The 21640-nt window shown below is 33.7% G+C and overlaps 2 protein-coding genes across 2 annotated transcripts in view; both read left to right on the forward strand.

Moving 5' to 3' along the window:
• The window catches only part of LOC127702312 (DNA repair-scaffolding protein-like), a 56942-nt gene extending 54117 nt beyond the window's left edge, over positions 1-2825 (forward strand). Inside the window, exons 18-20 of the mRNA XM_052206448.1 lie at positions 814-925; positions 1530-1583; positions 2142-2825. Coding sequence (XP_052062408.1) covers positions 814-925; positions 1530-1583; positions 2142-2249 — 274 coding nt within the window. The 3' untranslated portion in view covers positions 2250-2825. The remainder of the gene's footprint in view (positions 1-813; positions 926-1529; positions 1584-2141) is intronic.
• Positions 2826-11205: 8380 nt separating this feature from the next.
• Positions 11206-20773, forward strand: LOC127702324 (linear primary-alkylsulfatase-like). The gene is made up of 5 exons (XM_052206467.1): positions 11206-11268; positions 13169-13353; positions 14143-14349; positions 15418-15667; positions 18008-20773. Exons 2-5 carry the CDS (start codon positions 13174-13176, stop codon positions 19144-19146), a joined length of 1776 nt encoding a protein of 591 aa, XP_052062427.1. The 5' UTR covers positions 11206-11268; positions 13169-13173; the 3' UTR covers positions 19147-20773.
• Positions 20774-21640: the final 867 nt, after the last annotated feature.

The raw sequence follows: 21640 nt of genomic DNA on the forward strand, positions 1-21640 counted from the left end.
TAGGACAAACAACCTACAAAACTATTAAATACATTTGTGTTCTAAGTATATAAAAAAAACTTTATAGTGTGTCTTTTACATGTTTTATATTTTTATCAAATTTCCTAGCAGTTTTTGTGAAAATGTGAAAACAAATACAACCACCCACCCTGATACAAATTAGCTTTAAATTGCACTAAAAAAGCAACATTAACAACAAACAGACAGGACTAAAATGAATATGTAACATTAAACATTTATTCAATTTGACATCATGAGCTGTCTGCAGTAGTCTTAAAAACAAAATAAGATTGTACTCAACATGCAAATATTTATTTTCTATCATGTAAATGGCAACAAATAATATCAGCAGAAACTAAGATGATGACAAAAAAGGGTCATTTTTTGGACTTAGATTTTCAGCCTGTATCACCTGATCTACCACCTATATAATTCTTTGTCATATACGAGGGTCTGGATGGGGTTTATAGAATAGAGAGTAATTGGCAAAAAGTGTAGAATAAAGGGCAAAAATATAAAGAATAGAGAAAAATAGGCAAAAAAATAAGGAGTGGAGGATAATGGAGTGAAAAATAGAAAATAATGGGCAAATATATAAAGAATAGAGAAAAATGGTGTAAAAAATTAAAGAATACAGAATTGAGGGACATCCAGACCTTCATATTCTTTATGGAGATACAATTCCCAATCAACAATAGAAAGATCATGCAAGTAGCTTCAAATCAATTTCAGAGACAGTCCTGAGTCATTTGCTCATAACAGTGGTTTTCATTGAATATTTTTTTTTATTACTGTTTTTCTACATTTTTTTAGAGAACTTGTCTGCCTTGGTTGTAAGAGAGTTGTTAAGCATCCTGTGACCAAAATGAAGATGGAAATTTATGCTTCAGTTACTAATCTTAAATCAAATAGAATCAAAATAGATGTAAGTTATTCATTTATACTTGAAGTACATGCCATGTTGTGTATTTTGAAAAATGGCTGTGAAAGTAACATGTTGAAGTAATTAAAGATTTCTCTTAACTGAAAGAGAAATATTAAAAAAGGAACACCTTTGAAAGAGACAGATAGGTGAAGTTCTTGTGCTTCTTTTATTTTTGATTAAACAACTTCTTTATCTGGAAATTCTAATTTTTATATGTCAAAAGTAAATGTATGTGCTATACTGACCTGATATGGCTTGAACAGTTTTGAAGTTTTGGGGGACAGCATTTGCAATATACTTGTGATTGCAAATTACATACAAAAAAATAAAACATTGTAAAAAAAACCTGCACATAAGGAAGTCTTGTAGTATACTATAAAACAAAAACTAACAAAGTTTTCATATATGTTATATCCATTTTATAGGATAAAGATTGAATTCATGCAATTAAAACTTGAATATGGCTGGCTAGATAGTTATCAATCTTCCATACTTTATCACTACTTTTGAAATAAAAAAATGAATGTTTAAATATTTTATTAGTATTATACTTAATTTGTCATATTGTAATTAAATTTTAGATATAAAATCTTGTAATTTTCAGCTTTTAGAAGACACGATACAGTCATTATTACCAGAAGATGAAAATGATGAAGAGGTAAACTTTATACAATTTGCTTTACCTTGTTGTCTTAATCAGCTTTTCAAATACTGTGGATTCATTTATTTTCGAGTGTATCAATTTTCGTGGATTGAGGAACACTTCCATTTTCGTGGATATTTGATTTCGTGGTTTTGCCAATCACTGCATACAAACCCTATAGAAAATTTGTAATTCGTTGACCATTTGAATTCGTGGTTCACCTGTACCCACAAAACCCACGGAAATTGGTATCCAACGATTAATAATGAATCCACAGTATACCTGATAAAATATCATATCAGTATAATTAATATTGCACTCACAATAAATGGTTATCACTATAAACCGGCACAATTTTCGAAATTTGACAAGACTAACGGAATATTTCAACTCTGCTTGGCCAATATCTTTTCAGATGACTAGAACTAGACAGATTTTAAACTGTTTTGTGTATGGTAATTAGTTCCTAGTCTAATGACTAAAATATTTTAATTTTACGCTATCTGTTTCAGCTTTTTTGTGCAAGTTGAATTGCAATTATTTATTTAACACATCTTATTTCTATTGTTACAGGGTTATGACATAAGTAGTGTGCTGAATTCCACTGTTGGACCCATTACCTGTGTTGTGATGAAGAAGAACAGAAATGAAATATTTTTAAAAGAAATTAGAAAATCTTGATAAGAGTTTCATTTCTTGACTTTTTTCCCTGTGTGATTTTTTTAACATATATACTTAATTTCAACCTGTAGAAGAGGTATTTCTGGAGATATGTTTGAAGAGGGACGAAAGATACCAGAGGGACAGTCAAACTCATAGATCGAAAACGAACTGACAACGCCATGGCCAAAAATAAAAAGACAAACAGACAAATAATAGTACATAAGACACAACATTTGAAGTTATCATATATACCTTTTAGAAACATTCCAGATTATTTTATTTACAGAAATTTCTAAATAAAAGTAGTATGGTTAAGCCTTACATTTTAAAGGCTAAACATACAGTTAAATATATGCTAAGGAACTTCATGGCTCTGATAAATCTTGAAATCCATTAAATTGATACAGTGCAAAAAATTGTACTACTTAGTATCTGTTTTATATATTTTGTGTTAGTAAGGGAAGATTTTAGTATCTTGTGATATTCCAGTATTTGACTGGTAATGAGTAGTTATTTTAAACCTTGTAGCTATCTTATATCATTATTTACTTTTATGCATTATTGTAAATGAAATTCATTCCAATAAACTAAGAAAAATAATAAATGTAAATTTTATTTCATTTCTCAATTGTGCTGATTAAAAAAAAGGCTTGTAGTTGATGGTCAAAATTTGTTTGATGAAAAATTCCATGTTCATTGGGTGAAATAAAAGTCAAAGTTTTTTTTCAAAATAGAAGTGACTGCCCAGTTGATTTGATCTGAAAATCTCTTACATGGTATAACTCAAAATCATAAAATTCCTGAACAAACAACAAATCTTTCCTTATTGCAGAAGCTACTTGATATGTAACAAAAAATTCCATACTCTATGGTTATGATAAAACTTCATTGATCTGTCAAACAGGAAGTGACTGACTAGTAGATCTAACTAGAGGCTCTCAAGAGCCTGTGTCGCTCACCTGATTCTACTTTGATTTAAAATAGATTAAAATCATAACGGATACCCTAATAATGAGTGAGCCCAAATTTGGTTTAATATTGGCCCTGTAATTCAATAAAAAATCCTGGTTACCATCTTGAACAGTAAATCAGCCACAAAGTAGCAACACTTCATCAGCACCTCATAAGAAACATTTATGCCATGTTTGGTTTCATTCCATTCAGTGCACCTCTAGAAGAAGCATTTGTATGTATTGTCCATAGGGTCCTTTGTTAAACACTGTCCCCAGCTGGTGGCCATCTTAGATGATGGATCGGCTTCAAAGTAACAACACTTGGTCAGCACTTCATAAGGAACATTCATGCCATGTTTGGTTAAATTCCATTCCGTTGTTCTCTAAAAGAAAACATTCGTATGTATTTCCCATAGGGTCCTATGTTAAACTAAATCCACCCCTGGCGACCATCTTGGATTATGGATCGGCTTCAAAGAAACAACACTTGGTCAGCACCTCATGAGGAACATTCATGCCATATTTGGTTTCATTCCATTCAGTGGTTCTCGAAAAGAAGACATTTGTAACTATTTCCCATAGGGTCCTATGTTAAACTAAGTCCCCCGCAGGCGGCCATCTTGGATTATGGATCGGCTTCAAAGTAACAACACTTGGCCAGCACCACATTAGGAACATTCATACCATGTTTGGTTTCATTCCATTCAGTGGTTCTCTAAAAGAAGACATTTGTATGTATTTCCCATAGGGTCCTATGTTAAACTAAGTCCCCCACTGGCGGCCATCTTGGATGATGGATCAACTTCAAAGTAACAACACTTGGTCAGCACCTCATAAGGAACATTCATGCCATGTTTGGTTTCATTCCATTCAGTGGTTCTCTAAAAGAAGACATTTTATGTATTTCCCTTAGGTCTATGTTAAACTAAGTCCCCGCTGGGGGCCATCTTGGATGATGGATCTGCTTCAAAGTAATAACACTTGGTCAGCACCTCATAAGGAACATTCATGCCATGTTTGGTTTCATTCCATTCAGTGGTTCTGTAGGAGAAGTTGAAAATTTAAAAAGTTAACGATGACGACGGACGACATCGGACGCCAAGTGATGAGAAAAGCTTACTTGGCCCTTAAGTACAATGTTATGTTTGGATTACCTCCCTTACACTGCTTTTATATTATGTATAAAGAAATGTTGTATTGTCTTGAGGTGATTAGCTGTTAATTTATTTTGAGAAGTTACTATTTAAAAATGCTGATTAAGGAATATTTGCCCAAACGTTCAGGAATTAGAGGCAAAAAAGGGTCTAAAACAAGCATTTTTCTAGTTTTCAGAAAATAACTTGCGTTTAAGTATATGGATGTCTCTTAATTTGTACCACATTTTACAAAAAGAAAATTTCTTCAAAATTATTTTTTTGGAAAAGGGGGGGGGGGGGGGGGGGGGGGCAAACATTTTTTTTTTGGGGGGGGAGCAAATTTTTTCCTCAAAAGACAATTCTCTTCAAATATTTTTTTTTTTTTTTGGAGGGGGAGTAAAAAAAAATTTTTTTGGGGGAGGTCAATATTTTTTCCTCAAGAGTTAAGAAACTCAATTTTCAGAAGAAAAAAATTGGGTGTCACAATTATATTTTGCTGATTCTTTGTATATAGTCTGAAAACAGATTTACTAAGTATTGCACAACAGCAAGAAATCTTCAATTGAATATCAATTCAAATCATACATTTGGATTCCAGACAATAACTTTAGTTTAAATGTATGGATCTCTATGAAATATAAGCAAAAGGTTCAATCCACAAAAGGAAGGTTTAGATTGTTTTTGGGGTTGATGGTCCCAACCGTTTAGGAATTGGGGGCAAAAAAGGGGCTAAAACAAGCATTTTTCTAGTTTCAGGACAATAACTTGTGTATAAGTATTTTGATTGCTCTGAAATTGTACCACAAGTAGAAGGTTGGGATTCATTTTGGGGGTAATTGCCCAAACCGTTCAGGAATTAGGGGCAAAAAAGGGTCTAAAACAAGCATTTATTATATTCCAGTTTTCTAGTTTTCAGACAATAACTTGTGTTTAAGTGTATGGATGTCTCTTAATTCGTAGCACATTTTACAAAAAGAAAATTTCTTCAAAAAATTTTTGGAAAGGTGGGGGGGGGGGGGGGGGGGGTTGGGTTAAATTTTTTTATGGGGGGTCAATTTTTTTTCCCTCAAGATTTAAGAAATTGTCAATTTTCAAAAGAAAAAAATTTGGGGTCACAATTTATTTTAGTCTGAAAACAGATTTACTAAGTAATGCGCAACAGCACAGTGTATTGCACAACAGCAAGAAATCTTCAATTGAATATAAATTCAAATCAAACAACCAATTTCAAGTTCTTTGACTACATTTATTCTGTGTCAGAAACTAATAATGTGTCAAATATTTAATTACAATCCAAATTCAGACCTGTATCAAGCTTGAATATTGTGTCCATTTTTGCCCCAACTGTTCAGGGTTGGACCTCTGCGGTCGTATCCAGCTGCGCTCGGCGAAGCAGTTTATTTTGTGTCTGTCGTTCCTCTGTCGTCTTTTTATATGACCACAAAGCGGTAGTATTATGTTATGATGTTGTCTGCTTCTTTGTCTGAAGACATTTTGGTTCACAGACAATAACTTGAGTATAAGTTCATGGATCTCTATGAAATTTAAGCACAAGGTTCCATACCACTAAAGGATCATGGTTGGGATTGTTTTGGGGGGCTATTGTACTTGGGGTTTTGTAATTAGGGGCCAAAAAGGTCAGTTTTACTGGTTCATGGAAAATAAATTGGTTTGCAGACAATAACTTTAATGTAAGTGTATGGATGTGTAAGAAATTTTAGTATAAGGTTCCATTCCACAATAGGAGGGTTGGGATTGATTTTGGGGGTCATTGTCTTAGCAGTTTGGTAATTAGGGGCCAGAAAAGGGGTCAAAAACAATTATTTGTCTGGTTTTAAGACAATAACTTGAGTATAAGAGATATTTATTTGGTCAATATTTTAGCACAAGGTTCCACACCAGGAAGGTTGGGGTTAATTTTGGGGGTTATTGTCATAGCTGTTAAGAAATTAGGGGCCAAAAAGGGTCTAACAAAAACATTTGTTTGTCAAGTTCACAGACAATAACTTGATTATAAGTGTATGGATCTCTATTAAATTTTAGCATAAGGTTCCATACCACAATAGGAAGGTTGGGATTTATTTTGGGGGTTATTGTCGTAGCTGTTTAGGAATAAGGGGCCAAAAACAAGCATTTTTCATGTTTCAGGACAATAATTGGTGTATAAGAGTATATATTCCAGTTTTCAAGTTGGTCTAAATCAGGGTCCAAAAACTTTGTTGGATTTCATGGTTTTTTTTAAAATGCTGAATCTATCCATGTATTTAGACTTTGGATTTTGGGCTCCTTTATCAAATTGGTCCACATTGAGGTCCAAAGGGTCCTAAATTGAACTTTTGTTTGATTTCATCAAAAATTGAACTCTTGGGGTTCTTTGATATGCTGATTCGAACCATGTACTTAGATTTTGGATATTGGACCATAAAAGGTAAATGTCCAATTTCAAATTTTTCAGTTCTTCGACCATATTCATTTTGTGTCACAAACCTATGCTGTGTCAAATATTCAATCACAATCCAAATTCAGAGCTGTTTTAAGCTTAAATGTTGTGTCCATACTTGCCTCAACTGTTCAGGGTTCGACCTCTGCGGTCGTATCAAGCTTGTGCCTAGCGGAGCATTTCATTCCTTTTGAAACTGTTTGGCCAAATGAAACCAAAAGTGGACGCAATAATTTGCTATAAATTGTATCTGACGATGCCAAACAATGAACCAACACAGCTGCCCTTACTATAAACAGAACATACATTCAGATGTACAATAGGCACGAATTTTCAGTTCTTATTTTACTGTATCTAGGCTACAAATTTCAATGGAATACCCTTAGCCACCGGATGGTTTGTATCAATATTTAAAATTCTTCACTTCTTGTGTTTTGTGAGTACATATCACTTATTGCAGTTAAGTGTATCACTTTGCGTCAGTTGTTCATTTTCATTATCTTTTACAAAAAAACTTCTCCTTTGAAACCACTCGACCTTTTCAACCAAACTTTAACTGAATGATCCTTACGATATCTAGTCTAAAGTTCCTGTTTATTGTTCCTGCCAATCAACCAACATGGCTACCATGGCTATAAATAGAACATAAGGGTATAATGCATTTATTGTCTACTATCTTGAAATCCATAAAAAAAAATTGGTTGAAACTGTAAAACTAAAAAACGATTAGCAATACACGATCTATAAAAATGCTTATATGGCCAAAACCATCGGATTACTCATTATAGGAGTCATTTCCCTTGAATAAAGATTTTTTAGGGTAAAGGTTGCATGAAATGCAATCAAAATCCTATGGTACTGACTTGATATCTATATCTTCAAAGATTTATCACTACCTTGATAGTTCAAACAAAATAGTGCAGTGAAGTGATCATTGTTTAGATTCTATCCAGTCAATGTCATGCAATTTATTGATGATATGTTATACTTTGATATTTAAGTTACAATATGATGATATTTAAATTACACAATTGTACCATACTTGTCAAGAACACATTTTATTATCAAGTTAAAAATTACATAAGTAATGCATGGTGTATGAATCTGTTATAAAAATAGGTTCAACTACAAATGTACAATCATGAACAAAGGAAGATAACTCCAACTCAAATTTTTAATTTGCCTAGCAAAATACAGTTCAATGTTATATTTAAAAATCCACAAAATTGCAAAATAAAAGCAATCTTTACCCTTCTGTGCTCACAAGCATTATTATTATTATTTTTTTTTCAGTTTTGTCTTTTACCTCAATTTGTTTTCACAGCTGAAGGATTCACACCCGCATGAGCCTATTTGTTTAGATCCTACCCATGGCCATATTAAGCTTAAACTGATATTCTTCTTTTCTTGAGATGTGCTTTTGCACTATTATTAGTTATTTATTAGAACATTATAGCTTACTCAAGTGTAAGTTTCAAAACTACTGAAATATGATCAGATGAGATCTCTATAATAGCACTCAAATTCTCAAACTCACCGACACTAATGTGAGTTAATCTTCCTAAAAAAAGGAAAACTGACAATCCTAGTCAATTAAGATTGAAGTCGAGCGCACCTGCCACATGCGGGATTCGTCCAACTCGCCTCAGTGTTTACTGGCTAGTGTATTGGTAAAGCTCCGCATGAGAAAGCCACATACAAAACTTACCTCGTATCCTGACCCGATGCCTAGTGAGTCCATGTATGATCTCTTAAGCGATTAGGAACTATTGCCCAACCCATCTGTGATATAATATTCAAAATTCGGGTTAAATTGACAATGCAAACTAAATTATTCTTAATTCGGAGATGTTTAACAGATGTAATATGTTTGACTACGAGACAACTTGCATGTGCCGAACAGTTATGAACTTTTCTAAATACCTTTGTTTTTATGAGATTTATTCTTTCGGAATAAATAGATATAGGAAGATGTGGTATGAGTGCCATTGAGACAACTCTCCATCCAAGTTACAATTTATAAAAGTAAACCATTATAGGTCAAGGTACGGCCTTCAACACGGAGCATTGGCTCACACCGAACAGCAAGCTATAAAGGGCCCCCAAAAATTACTAGTGTAAAACCATTCAAACGGAAAAACCAACGGTCTAATCTATATAAAAACGAGAAACGAGAAACACGTATGAACTACATAAACAGACAACTACTGTAATCAGATTCCTGACTTAGGACAGGTGCAAACATTTGCAGCTGATTTTCAGAGGAGGCAAAGGCTTAAATATTATAAAATTTGTACCTAAACAAACGCACACTGCATCGTATTCGTGTAGGGTTATATAATATATTCAAACGAAAAAATTATAAAATTTATTGAACTGATATTTGAAATTATTAAAGTGTTGAACCTGACCAGAGAATTATATTTATATATGTATCTGGCCTGATCTTAAGATACCATTCTTGAATGAAATCATGTTCAAAATAATAAAACTCATGTGAAACAAAAATAATAAAAGAACAGAGTTCCAATGTCCCCCGCGTTGCACTTATTTTATCTGTCCAAGATACAAGGGCAATAACTATAAAACCCTTTTTTTTTTGTTCTTTAAAACAAATTATAATATACTATAAGTAGATCTGGCAAGACTTGTACCCGCGAGAGCGCTAACGAGGCCATTTTCCATAAATGTAATATTTCCAAGGAGCATAATTCTTTAAAAAGTCGATCGGCCACCCTTATAGAACTTGTCCGAGATATTGCTGATATTAACCTATAGTATAAGTTTTATAAAAATCTGGCAAGAATTGTACACCTGAGAGCGCTGACGAGGCCATTTTCCATAAATTTAATATTTCCAAGGGTCATAACTCTTTTTAACTAGAGGCTCTCAAGAGCCTGTGTCGCTCACCTGTATTTACTGATGCTTTGGAAATCATGCAAAATAAGGTTAAAATCATAATTAATAGTATTAGATATTCGATATTATAATGATATCTAAGATAATAACAAAAAACTGTAAATTTCTGTAAAATTACTAACTCAGGGGCAGCAACCCAACAACGGGTTGTCGGATTCGTCTGAAATTTCAGTCCAGATAAATCTAAATCTGATGAACATTTTTGCCACCTGTCAAATTTGCTCTAATTGCTTTAGTTTCAGAGATATAAACCACAAACTGCATTTTACCCCTATGTTCTATGTTTAACCATGTCGGTCATGATGGTTGGAAGGCGGGGTCATCGGACAAATTTTTTAAACTAGATACCCTAATAATGATTAAGGCCAAGTATGGTTAAATTTGTCTCAGTAGTTTCAGAGAAGAAAATTTTTGTAAAAGGTTACAAAAATTTACGAAAAATTGTTAAAATTGACTATAAAGGGCAATAACTCCTAAAGGGGATCGACTGACAATTTTGGTCTTGACGACTTATTTGTTGATCTTACTTTGCTGAACATAATTGCTGTTTACAGTTTATCTCTATCTATAATAATATTCAAGATAATAACCAAAAAGTGCAAAATTTCCTTAAAATTACCAATTCAGGGGCAGCAACCCAACAACGGGTTGTCAGATTTGTCTAAAAATTTCAGGGCAGATAGATCTTGACCTGATAATCAGTTTTATCCAAATCAGATTTACTCTAAATGCTTTGATTTCAGAGATATAAGCCCAAATCTACATTTTACTCCTATGTTCTATTTTTAGCCATGGCGGCCATCTTGGTTGGTTGGCGAAGTCATCGGACACATTTTTTAAACTAGATACCCTAATGATGATTGTGGCCAAGTTTGGTAAAATTTGGCCCAGTGGTTTCAGAGGAGAAGATTTTTTTAAAAGCTAACGACGACGGACGACGACGACGACGGACGACGGACGCCAAGTGATGAGAAAAGTCGATCGACCACCATTATAGAACTTGTCCGAGATATGCTAATATTAACATATAGTATAAGTTTTATAAAAATCTGGCAAGAATTGCAACTTTGAGAGCGCTAACAAGACCGGACGGACGGACGGACGCCCGGTATTTCTATGTCCCCCGCAACGCGTTCGCGGGGGACAAAAACGCTTTTAACAATGTCCTATAATGATGTCACAAATAATTATACTGACAAAAATGATTTAAAAAAAAACAACCATAAACTCAACACCGTATAAGTGGTGGATTATGAGGATCTTTATTGTCGACAATTGTTACATTGGAAATTAACTGCTTTTCTAGGTATATGCATTTGCTCGTTGTACTCTGAAATTTGAGGTAGCTTTGTGTATAGAGGAATATACTCTCCGTCTGTTTTAAGACGAGAAAAAAAGATTTAAATCAAATAAAAAATTGACCTTCGGCTTTTGACACCAGTAGATAACCTAACGGAGGATGACCGCACAATGACCATATATTACTTAATTTATTAGATTCAGTCACCTGTAACAGGTAGGTTTGAGTAAGAATAGCCGTATATATTGTTAGTAAACAATATTGGATATTCAAGGATAAATTCATTAGCGTAAGTAGCCATGTTTACCCTTCAAAATACGAAATGCATAATGTTTTTTTTTTCTGTAATAAAATGTGTACAGTTATGCTGTTTGCATATTTGGCATAATTGCTTCCTGTAAGAAAAAAGCTTAAAAGCTAGAACAGGACAACTATTAAGCGAATAGGTAGAAAATGGGGACCGATTTGAAAATCGGAAATTTCCGACCATTTTCAGAGCGCATCATTTGGTAGATAAGGCAATTTTGTTGTGAATCTGCATTTAACGAAACCAACCATACTCCCCATCGGAGAGGGGACAGGGGACAGTGGTGAGATATTCATAATTTGAATAGTATAGGATGCAATTTCCAGAATACTCTAGTCATCATCTATTAAATATAATACTTTGTAGGACGCAATGTACAAATTCGTGTTATATTAGGGAAAATAATGTATATCAGAATATGATATTCTTTACCTTGACATAAATGTTATTGAAAGGCTTTTAAAAGATGGGCCGCAGTTATTAAAAAAGTCCGATACGGCCCTCAACGTACATCGAAGTGCAATTAAATGGTCATCTCGCAATGGAGCCGAATTAAATAAGCGACTGAGGTGATCTATATTTGTGTATGGTGATCATGTTGTGGAAGCCTTTTTTTGTTTGAAGCCTTTTCGGGTAGTTTCTCAAAAATTTCCAAAAATTATCAACGGAATATTAAGACAATTGTGTAATCAATTATGTCAGTACCGACACTGCTTGAGTTTCGATATTTAAAAAGAAGATGTTAGCTTTAGTACTCAGTAAATAAAGTTTAAAAGTCTTTATAAGAAGCCTCTAGGGATGTCAAATATCTATAGACTAAGAATTGCATAATAGCTATTTGTGAACTTGTCGCCGTACATTTATTACATGAATCGTGAATAATAAACAGATTCTGAATAAATAATGTCAAAGTTAACAACTTTTAACGGTTTCTCGAGCGCTTTGTTCTTGAATCTCGTTTGTTACTGAGATTACTAACACTGTTACTGAGATTACTATAACACAGTGTTATAGTAATCTCAGTTTGTTAATAGCATGTTTTTTCAACTAATGTTTCACAGACAATATCGTTTTATAACTAGCACTTTTAAATCTTTATTGTCATTGAACTAAATAAGTATGTGACAAATGTATCACACAAAAATACAATTAAAGCAAACATTAAAATATAAAATATATTATAACATGTTTCATGATCACACCCGTTTAGATAAAGGTATCTTGGCAGCTCCGATTCTAGTGTTGGTCGGAATAAGTTATGGTTTCTAAGAGCCAAACGTAGACATAGCAATTTTTTCATACAGGAAAAAATATCAATGCAAAATTATCCACAGTTTACATTATTATAGAAATAAACAGGATCCATCTATAGTTACGCACCTCATATAGTATTTTGTATCGGAACCATTTCGGGGTCCCCTTGCAATGCTTGAACTTTGCTATTTCTATTTATTAGATAGTTTTTCAGTTCTATCTATTATATAGTTTCTCATTTCTATTTATTAGATTGTTTGTCAATGTCAAATTTCCATTAGTGAAATGAAATGAAATTGGCTTCAAAACCCGCGAAGTCGTTCATTTTAAGTTGTAGAGTTACGGCCATTGCAACTTGGACGGAGGAAAGAAGAGGACCAACAAATCCTTATTTTTTATCATACTTTTAATTATGAAATCGAAAGTATGCATAGTAATTGAAACTTTTGAATGTGTTGACATTGTTGACATTCAAATAAGAAAATACGTAGCATCAAAGCGGCCTTTTTCAGAGTTATCGACTTGTTTACCGACTCTATTTGTGGTATTTATTTTTGAGTACGAAAGTTTTGCAATATACTTGCCTTATTTAAAAAACATGCAGTTAACTTAGTCTTATTTTTTTCAGTGACCATGCAGTCAGTTTATGCGGCGTTCCTAGCCACAGGCCTTGCTGTGGTTGCTTACTTTGGCCATCAAGTCTGGTCAGTAAATAAAGCACCAACAATGGCGGAACAAGTTAAACGAGAGCTCATTCCAAATGAGGAGTTCGTCAAACACTCAGATATATTCAACAAGAAGGAAGTTATAAAGGTATCATTTTGGTGATGTTTTACCTCTATATGTATTCTATATATAATGAATGCTTTCGACGTGTTGGATTTTTATTTACAACTACTGGGTCTTTTATACAATGCTTTAGGCCGTGAGCTAGGGCTGTAAGTATACAAGATTATAATATGTTGCTTTGCATATAGTATTGATATTTTGTTACAATATTTGACAGTTATCAGCCAATTCGATACATATCTCAGTAAATTACTTTGCAATCTGTACGAAAATCGTATTGTATCTCTATACGGTCACTTTTTTCTCTCTTAATTCCTCTCTTTGAAGTTTTGATACTTTTCTTTGACTTAAAGCATATGACTCAGCACATTTCTGATTATCCCATAAACTGGACTTTTATACCCAGCAAAACTAGAACGCACCAGTTTGAGTGTGTAAGACCGATATAATTTTCTAGTTATAAAGACATTGTTATTTTTTTTATATATATATATATAGAAAAATACTAGTCAAGCGACAGTAATAAAAAAGACATTTATTTTTGAAGCAGACAGAAGTGGAAAATGAACAAAAGAAATCGTAATGGTTATTTTTTTTAACGAAAGCATGAAATATCACACGTAAATCGTTTGGTGTTATATGAAGATATGTTTTCTTATAGCGTAATTATAAACGAAATCACTGAAAATGTAACTAGATTGTTGCTTAATCTACAAGTGTACTACGAAATGACTGTGTTCTCGAGCCTTATACGTTGCGGGGTAATAAAACCATGCAAGATTTTTTTTATGATTGATGACAATCTTATTTCAGGTAACGGATAACATCTATGTGGCCATTGGATTTGCTTTGGGGAACTCTATTATGGTGATCGCACCTGAAGGTCTAATTATTGTCGATGTCACTGAAAGTGTCACAGCAGCCAGAGAAATTCTCAAAGAGTTTCGGAAGATCACAAATAAACCGATCAAAGCTATCCTTTATACTCATCATCATCAAGACCATATAGGAGGAGCGCAGGTAAAACATAACAAACAAGGATCTGTCTCCATAGGACATCATTCCCGCTCGCTCTATGTTTCTATGTCCAGTGAACCGTGGGATAAAACAATAATTTGGCAAATAATTTAAAAAGTTCGAATCCTAATGAACACGTGAACAAAGTTTTAAGTTAATATGACCACAAATTCATGGTAAACTACATTGACCAAAACTTTTAAGCTGACACGGGGCGGACGAACTGCTGGTCGCACAGACCGGAAAACGTTATGCCCCTCCTATCATAGGCGAAGCATAACAAACACCGGGAAGGCATTTAACAAACGAACACAGAACAAATGTACTGAACAACAAAAAGTTAAATATTTAAATAAAATTGAGAATGGAAATGGGGAATGTGTCAAAGAGACAACAATCCGCCAAAGAGCAGACAACAGCCGAAGGCCACCAATGGGTCTTCAACAAAGCGAGAAAACCCCGCACCCGGAGGCGGGCTTCGGGTGCGGGCTTCAGCTGGCCCCTTAACAAAAATGTGTACTATACATAAATATAAAAATGTAAAATACAATTAAACAGAGACGGTAAATGATTATGTACAAAACAATCAATAATCAATGTAATATTAAAAAGCGACCAAGCACAGGAAAAGAGAGGCGAAAGACACAAAAAGGACATTCAAACTCATTAGTCGAAAATAAACTGACATTGCCATGGCAAAAACATAAGAGGAAAAAAGACCAAAAGTCAAACAATAGAATATAAAACACAACATATAGCAAACTAACGACTGAGCAACACGAACCCCGGTGCTCCGGAAATGTAAGCAGATCTAAGTATAGGAAAATGTACAAAACAAAACACAAGGAAGTGAATAATACATTTGAGCACAGAAAATGTGTAAGCAATATAGATAACGGAGGAAACTAGAAAAAGATACAAATCAAGCAAGAAATGTGTATAACAGTTCAAGCACGTAAAAAAGTTAAAAAAAAAAAAAAAAAAAAAAAAAATACTGAGAAAAATGCATTGGTAAACTACGAACAAGAAAATGAGAAAGTCAGGATAACATTTTTTTCTTTTCTATTTAAGGGATTCTTAGAAAAAGGTGTAGCATTGCCGGAAGTCTGGTCTCATCATAAACTACCAAATGAAGTCGCAAGTTTCTTCACTACATCATATGGAGCTAAAGTTCGACGGTCTTCACGACAGTTTGGTGTAATGGTACCAGCATCACGCAAGATCAATGCAGGGTTAGGTCTGAATTTACGATATGATTCGCATGGGTTCATTCCCCCCACCAAGTTAGCGACTGGAAAAGACACATTTGCTAAAATTGCAGGCAAGTATATGGTGATCTTTTATTTAAGAGCCCATCATTCGTAGGTTTATTTAACTCGCGAAATTTTCATATATTTATGACATTTTGACTTTCTACTTGTCTTCAAGGTACCAAAAAACATTGTCTTATCATTATCATACTTTTTTTTAGCTCACCTGGCCCAATGGGTCAAGTGAGCTTTTCTCATCACTTGGCGTCCGTCGTCCGTCTTCGTCGTCGTCGTTGTCGTCGTCGTCCGTCGTCCGTCGTCCGTTAACTTTTACAAAAAGCTTCTCTGAAACTTCTGGGCCAAATTTTACCAAACTTGGCCACAATCATTATTGGATAATCTAGTTTAAAAAATGTGTCCGATGACCCCGCCTGCCAACCAAGATGGCCGACATGGCTAGAAATAGAACATGGGGTAAAATGCAAGTTTTGTCTATTATTTTGAAAACCGTTCATGATAAATAGAGAAAATCTGACAGGTGCAAAAATGTTTAGAATGTTAAGCTCTAACAATTGTCTAATACGTCAAAACTGTCAGACGACTTCTAATAGGAGTTATTGCCCTTAAATGACAAATTTCACCATTTTTTCATTTTTGCCTATTATCTTGAAAACTATAATAGATAAAGAGTAACTTTAAAATTCAAAAATGATCAGCAAGACAAGTTCAACAAATAAGTCCTCAACGTCGAGATCGTCATACGACTCCTTATTAGAGTTATTGCCCTTTGATGATGATTTTTACCATTTTTTTTTGCGTTTTTGCCTTATATCTTAAAAATAATAATAGATAGATAGAAACTTAAATAAGAAAAACTGATCAGCAAGACAAGATCTACAATTAAGATGGAAATGAAGGAAATCGTCCGACATCTCCTTATTGGAGTTATTGTCCTTTAATGACGATTTTCCATTGTCTGTTAACTTTTACAAAAGTCTTTTCCTCAGAAAATGTTGGATCAAATGTAAACAAACTTGGCTACAATTATTATTGGGGTATCTAGTTTGAAGAATGTGGCCGATGACCCCGCCTGCCAACCAAGATGGCCGACATGGCTAAAAATAGAACATAGTGGTAACATGCAAGTTTTGTGTATTATTTTGAAACCTTCATAAATAGACAATATCTGACAGGAGCAAAAATGTTCAAAACGTTGAGCTTTACCAATTGTCCTCATACATCAAAACTGTCAGACGACCATTTTTTTCATTTTTGCCTATTATCTTGAAAACTATAATAGATAAAGAGAAACTTTAAATTGCAAAAATGATCAGCAAGACAAATTCTACAAATAAGTCTAATGGTCGAAATTGTCAGTCGACTGCTTATTAGAGTTCTTGCCCTATGATGACGATTTTTACAATTTTTTTTGCGTTTTTGCTTTATATCTTAAAAATTATTATAGATAGATAGAAACTTACATAAGCAAAAATGATTTGCAAGACAAGATCTACAATTAAGATAATATGGAGGAAATTGTCCTTTTTGGAGTTATTGCCATTTAAAGACGATTGATTTTCACCATTTTTTTTTGCGTTTTGCCATATATGATAAAAAATTATAATGGATAAATAGACACTTTAAATCACAAAAATGATCAGCAAGATCTACTAACACGTAAAATTTTGCCGATATAGTTAGTAGACTGTCACTCTTTATAGGAGTGATTGCTTTTAAATGATTTTTTTCCCTCTTTTGTGTTTTGAGCAAAAATTAAAGAAGATAGAGAGAAACTAAACAGACTAAATGATCAGCAATGCAAGATCATCAAAACAGATTTTTGTCATGACTTTTTTTCTCTTCTACAATTTAGAGAGTGTCCTTTCTTGAATATGCAAATAAACCAAGGTGAGCGACACAGGCTCTTTAGAGCCTCTAGTTCCTTTTGTGACAAAGAGTATGCTAACTTTTTCTAGGGTGTTCAAAATTGTATAAATGTTTTTGATAGGCTATGTTCCTGTTAATGCCAGTATGTCTTCTTTGACAGTAATTATTTCTCAGCTCTTAACACTACACTATCATAATATGTGTTCTTATCATACCGAAACTTTCCCTTTTATATCAAAATGATATATCTATATAGTTTTGTGTGTTTATTTATCTTTTGTAGTCATTACAATTTTCAAGAAAATTACATTAACCTTTTCATTTCTATATATATATATATATATATCTGAGGGTCTTGATGGGGGAAGCCATAGATTTCGTTATTTTTTGATTTATTATACCATTTTTCTCTATTCTCTATTTATTTTGCTCATTAGAAGATATTTTGTAAATCCCACCAGGCCCTTATATCTCTTGTTAACTGGATGTGCTGTTTTTTTACTGATTTGTATTCTCATTTCTAGGACTAGATGTGCATATTCATCATATCCCAGGGGAAACATCAGACCAAATTGGTGTATGGATTCCGTCCTGGAAAGCATTCCTTAGTGGTGATGATGTCTACAAAGCTTTCCCGAACATTTACACCATACGCGGAGCACCAGCTAGAGATCCGGTAGACTGGTATACATCTGTTCAGAAAATGCTAGATCTGGATCCTGATTATCTTGTTCCTAGTCACCATCGACCGCTCATTGGGAAAAATGACATTCGGAATGTATTAATTCCTTACAGAGATGGAATTCAGTTCGTTCACGACCAAGCACTAAGATTTATCAATAAAGGTTTGACACCTGATGAAATAGCAAAGCGTGTGAAATTGCCAGAAAAATTAGAGAAACATCCTTATTTAAGAGAATTTTATGGCACTGTCCCATGGTCAGTGAAAGGGGTATTTCAGCTGTATCTTGGATGGTTTAGTGGAGACCCAGTAGACCTTTTCCCCTTATCAACACCAGAAAAAGGCTCACGTGTCATTGCGTTGGTGGGAGGGGTTGATAATGTTATTTCCGAGGCTATTAAAGCCTGGAATAAGGATGATATACAATGGGCTCTTGAACTTGCTTCATATGTTCTTATACAAGATAAAGATAACAAAGACGCCAAGAAACTTAAAGTTGATGCTCTTAACTTATTGGGCAGCAGACAGATAAATTCCATTGCTGCTAATTATTATATCACATGCGCACTCGAGACAGAAGGTATTGTTAACCTTGAAGATGAGTCAAATAGGAAAAACGAGTGGCAGATAATCCAAAAGCTACCACTGAAACAGTTGTTCCAGATATTTAGTACTATGTTCACGCCGGAAGTTGGAGTTTGTGAAACAACTGAAGGAGTCGTCCAGTTTATCTTTTCAGATACAAATAATTTTGTGGTACTAATAATCCGGAATGGTGTCGCTATTATTGAGGAGGATGGAAGAGCAAAGAATGCGGATGTTACTGTAAAAACAACCGAGCCAAAACTTAAGGCAGCGTTTATAACGAGACTTGATAGAAAAGGAGACTTTACAAAAGATCTTGATATAGATGGAAGCATAACCAAGTTTAAAAATTATATGAATTGCTTTGAAGAAGATTTTCAGCTTCTTTTGCCATGAATATCAACGTAAAATTAAAGAAACAGTATAAATAAAAAATATCTCAGTTTAAGCAAATCATATTGTTTGATCCTATCAAGAATTGCATCAATTTTAAATTCAACAAATTATCATGACATCAAATTGTGTATTGCATAAAATAAATTGTTTGTGTTTGAAGAATCTTTTTACGATGGGCAAATTATTGAATCTTTACTGTTATTCCTGCAGTGTTAATTTTTTCCCATCGGACTACTTTTGAAACCAATAAATACCATAGTGCATATTGGATCACGTTACACGTATAAAAGATCATAAAACGTGTTAATATAATTTACAATCCTAATCGAACATACCAGTAATAAAAAAAAATTGAAAGAATAAACGCCTGTATACGGAGTTGCTGATTCGTTTTTGGATACTTGACCCACTTAACACATTTAAAAACTCCTGTTTTATCTAATAAATTAAATATGTATAAACTGATATAGTCATTGCTTAACTAAGATCTAGATGATTCTATAGGACTGCGACTCCTTTCATAAAAAATACTTTACGTGAAAAATATTAGTAGTTCTACTCAAAAGATTTGTTGGTGAAAAGAGTCGCTAATCCAACAGCTTTTCAGTATCCGACCCTCGAGAATAAACGCATATTATATTCTAGCAAAAAGTAATGCTACCGTTATCTTATGCGCATAATGATAGGTGCAGCAGATAACGCGAAATTTAAATAACGAGGAAGAAAAGATTTTTTTATATGTGTTAATTATCTTGTCTCATAGGTTATCCCAATACTGCTCATTAAACAAATATCATATATTAAAACAAACAATACTTTCCCATTAACAATTTATAGTTACTTTAATGAAATAAAGTTTCAGGTTCCGGCTATATCCTTCCTTGTACTTTGAACTAAAAAAATCATTTAAGTGGATGAAAGGTTATCATTTCAAATTAAACAAAATAATGACCAGATAGATAAATGACAAAAATATTGAAATTCAGTTTCGTAATAATTTGTTCAGTTTCGTTTTCACATAACTCGTCAACTGTCCAATTAAAGTCTGTCTCAGATTCTGAAATGAAATGTACAGTTTTTAATATTTCAGGTTTGGTAAAATTGGTAATATTTTTCATACAACTTCAGCTCGAACTAGTTAAATATTTGTTTAGAAATCAAATGAAATCGGCGAAAAACGTTGATAAATTTGTCTTTGAAAGCCACAATGTGAACCTTTTTGGCTGATCGAGTGAGCGTAGCGGCTGATATTTTATGATACCTATACGGAGAAAACCCGATAATCTGTCTATCGTTACATCACTGTTCAGTGTTCTTTTCTCCTTCCCCTTGACAGTTTTACGCTTGACGCCTCAGAGCCGTGATACGAGAATTACGGAGCGACTGCATAGGGTGGTGTAGGCGAAGGAAAGACGAAAATGTGAGTCTTACATAAGCTTGGTTTTGTTTAGAGGTCTTTGATTTTTATTCTTTATACTATTAGATGAGCAACGATTTCGCCGAAAAAGTTTGTATAGCAAATCCATCCAAAATTTAGCTATTAATATATTGTGTTTCGATCCCAAATTTCGCACATGCATTAGATAACTAAACATGTTCTGTTCATTAAAGTACTTTTGTTGTTTGATCTTTATCTTATCTGTATTTTCATATAAGTTGTATTGTGTTTGTGCACATAATAAGCAACAATACTTCATAAAAATAAACAAATAAATAAGCAAATTATATGTTTAAGAGGAATTCCGAAAGCAAGAATGTGAGAAAAAGTACCACACAATAGAAAAAAAAACAAGTAGGTAAAGTACAAAACATCAAACAACACTATGCGACTGAATGAAAAGGATCAATAGACACATAAGACATAAGATAAAAGTACACTTAGTTCACCCAACTATAAACCGAGTGCCGTGATGATCTAGCTCGGATACTCTGTCGTAGATTGATTGATTGATTGGTGTTTAACGTCATTTAAACACTATTGTGCTATTTCGAGGCGCTCATTTTTTTATTGGTGGAGAAGCCGGAGAGCCCGGAGAGAACCACCTACCTTCGGTAGGAAAACTGACAATCCTAGTCAATTAAGATTGGAGTCGAGTGCACCTGCCCCGTGCGGGATTCGAACTCACAACCTCAGTGTTGACTGGCTAGTGATAAAGTAGTTCGACTACTTGGACCAGGTCACCGAGGCCCCTCCGTCATAGAAAATACGCCTATATATATATATATATATATATATATATATAAACAAGTCTAAATTGAAAACAACGTTCAAACCTATGATTGCATTGGATAAAAACCGCAATTTTTATACGTGTGCATGTAAAACAAATTTCTTGGTAGAGGGGTCTAAATAAAGCACAAACAACATTTTCCAAATGACCAAAAAAGTGAAAAGTATATTTTAACAAAACGCATCTGACTAACAGGTCGAACAACTGATGTTCTTAAACCCTGCTGACTGCCATTGACGATTGCCAAATAAATTGATCACGAG

This window comes from Mytilus californianus, unplaced genomic scaffold (genome assembly GCF_021869535.1).
Source record: "Mytilus californianus isolate M0D057914Y unplaced genomic scaffold, xbMytCali1.0.p SCAF_5, whole genome shotgun sequence".
NCBI classification, from domain to species: Eukaryota; Metazoa; Mollusca; class Bivalvia; order Mytilida; family Mytilidae; genus Mytilus; species Mytilus californianus.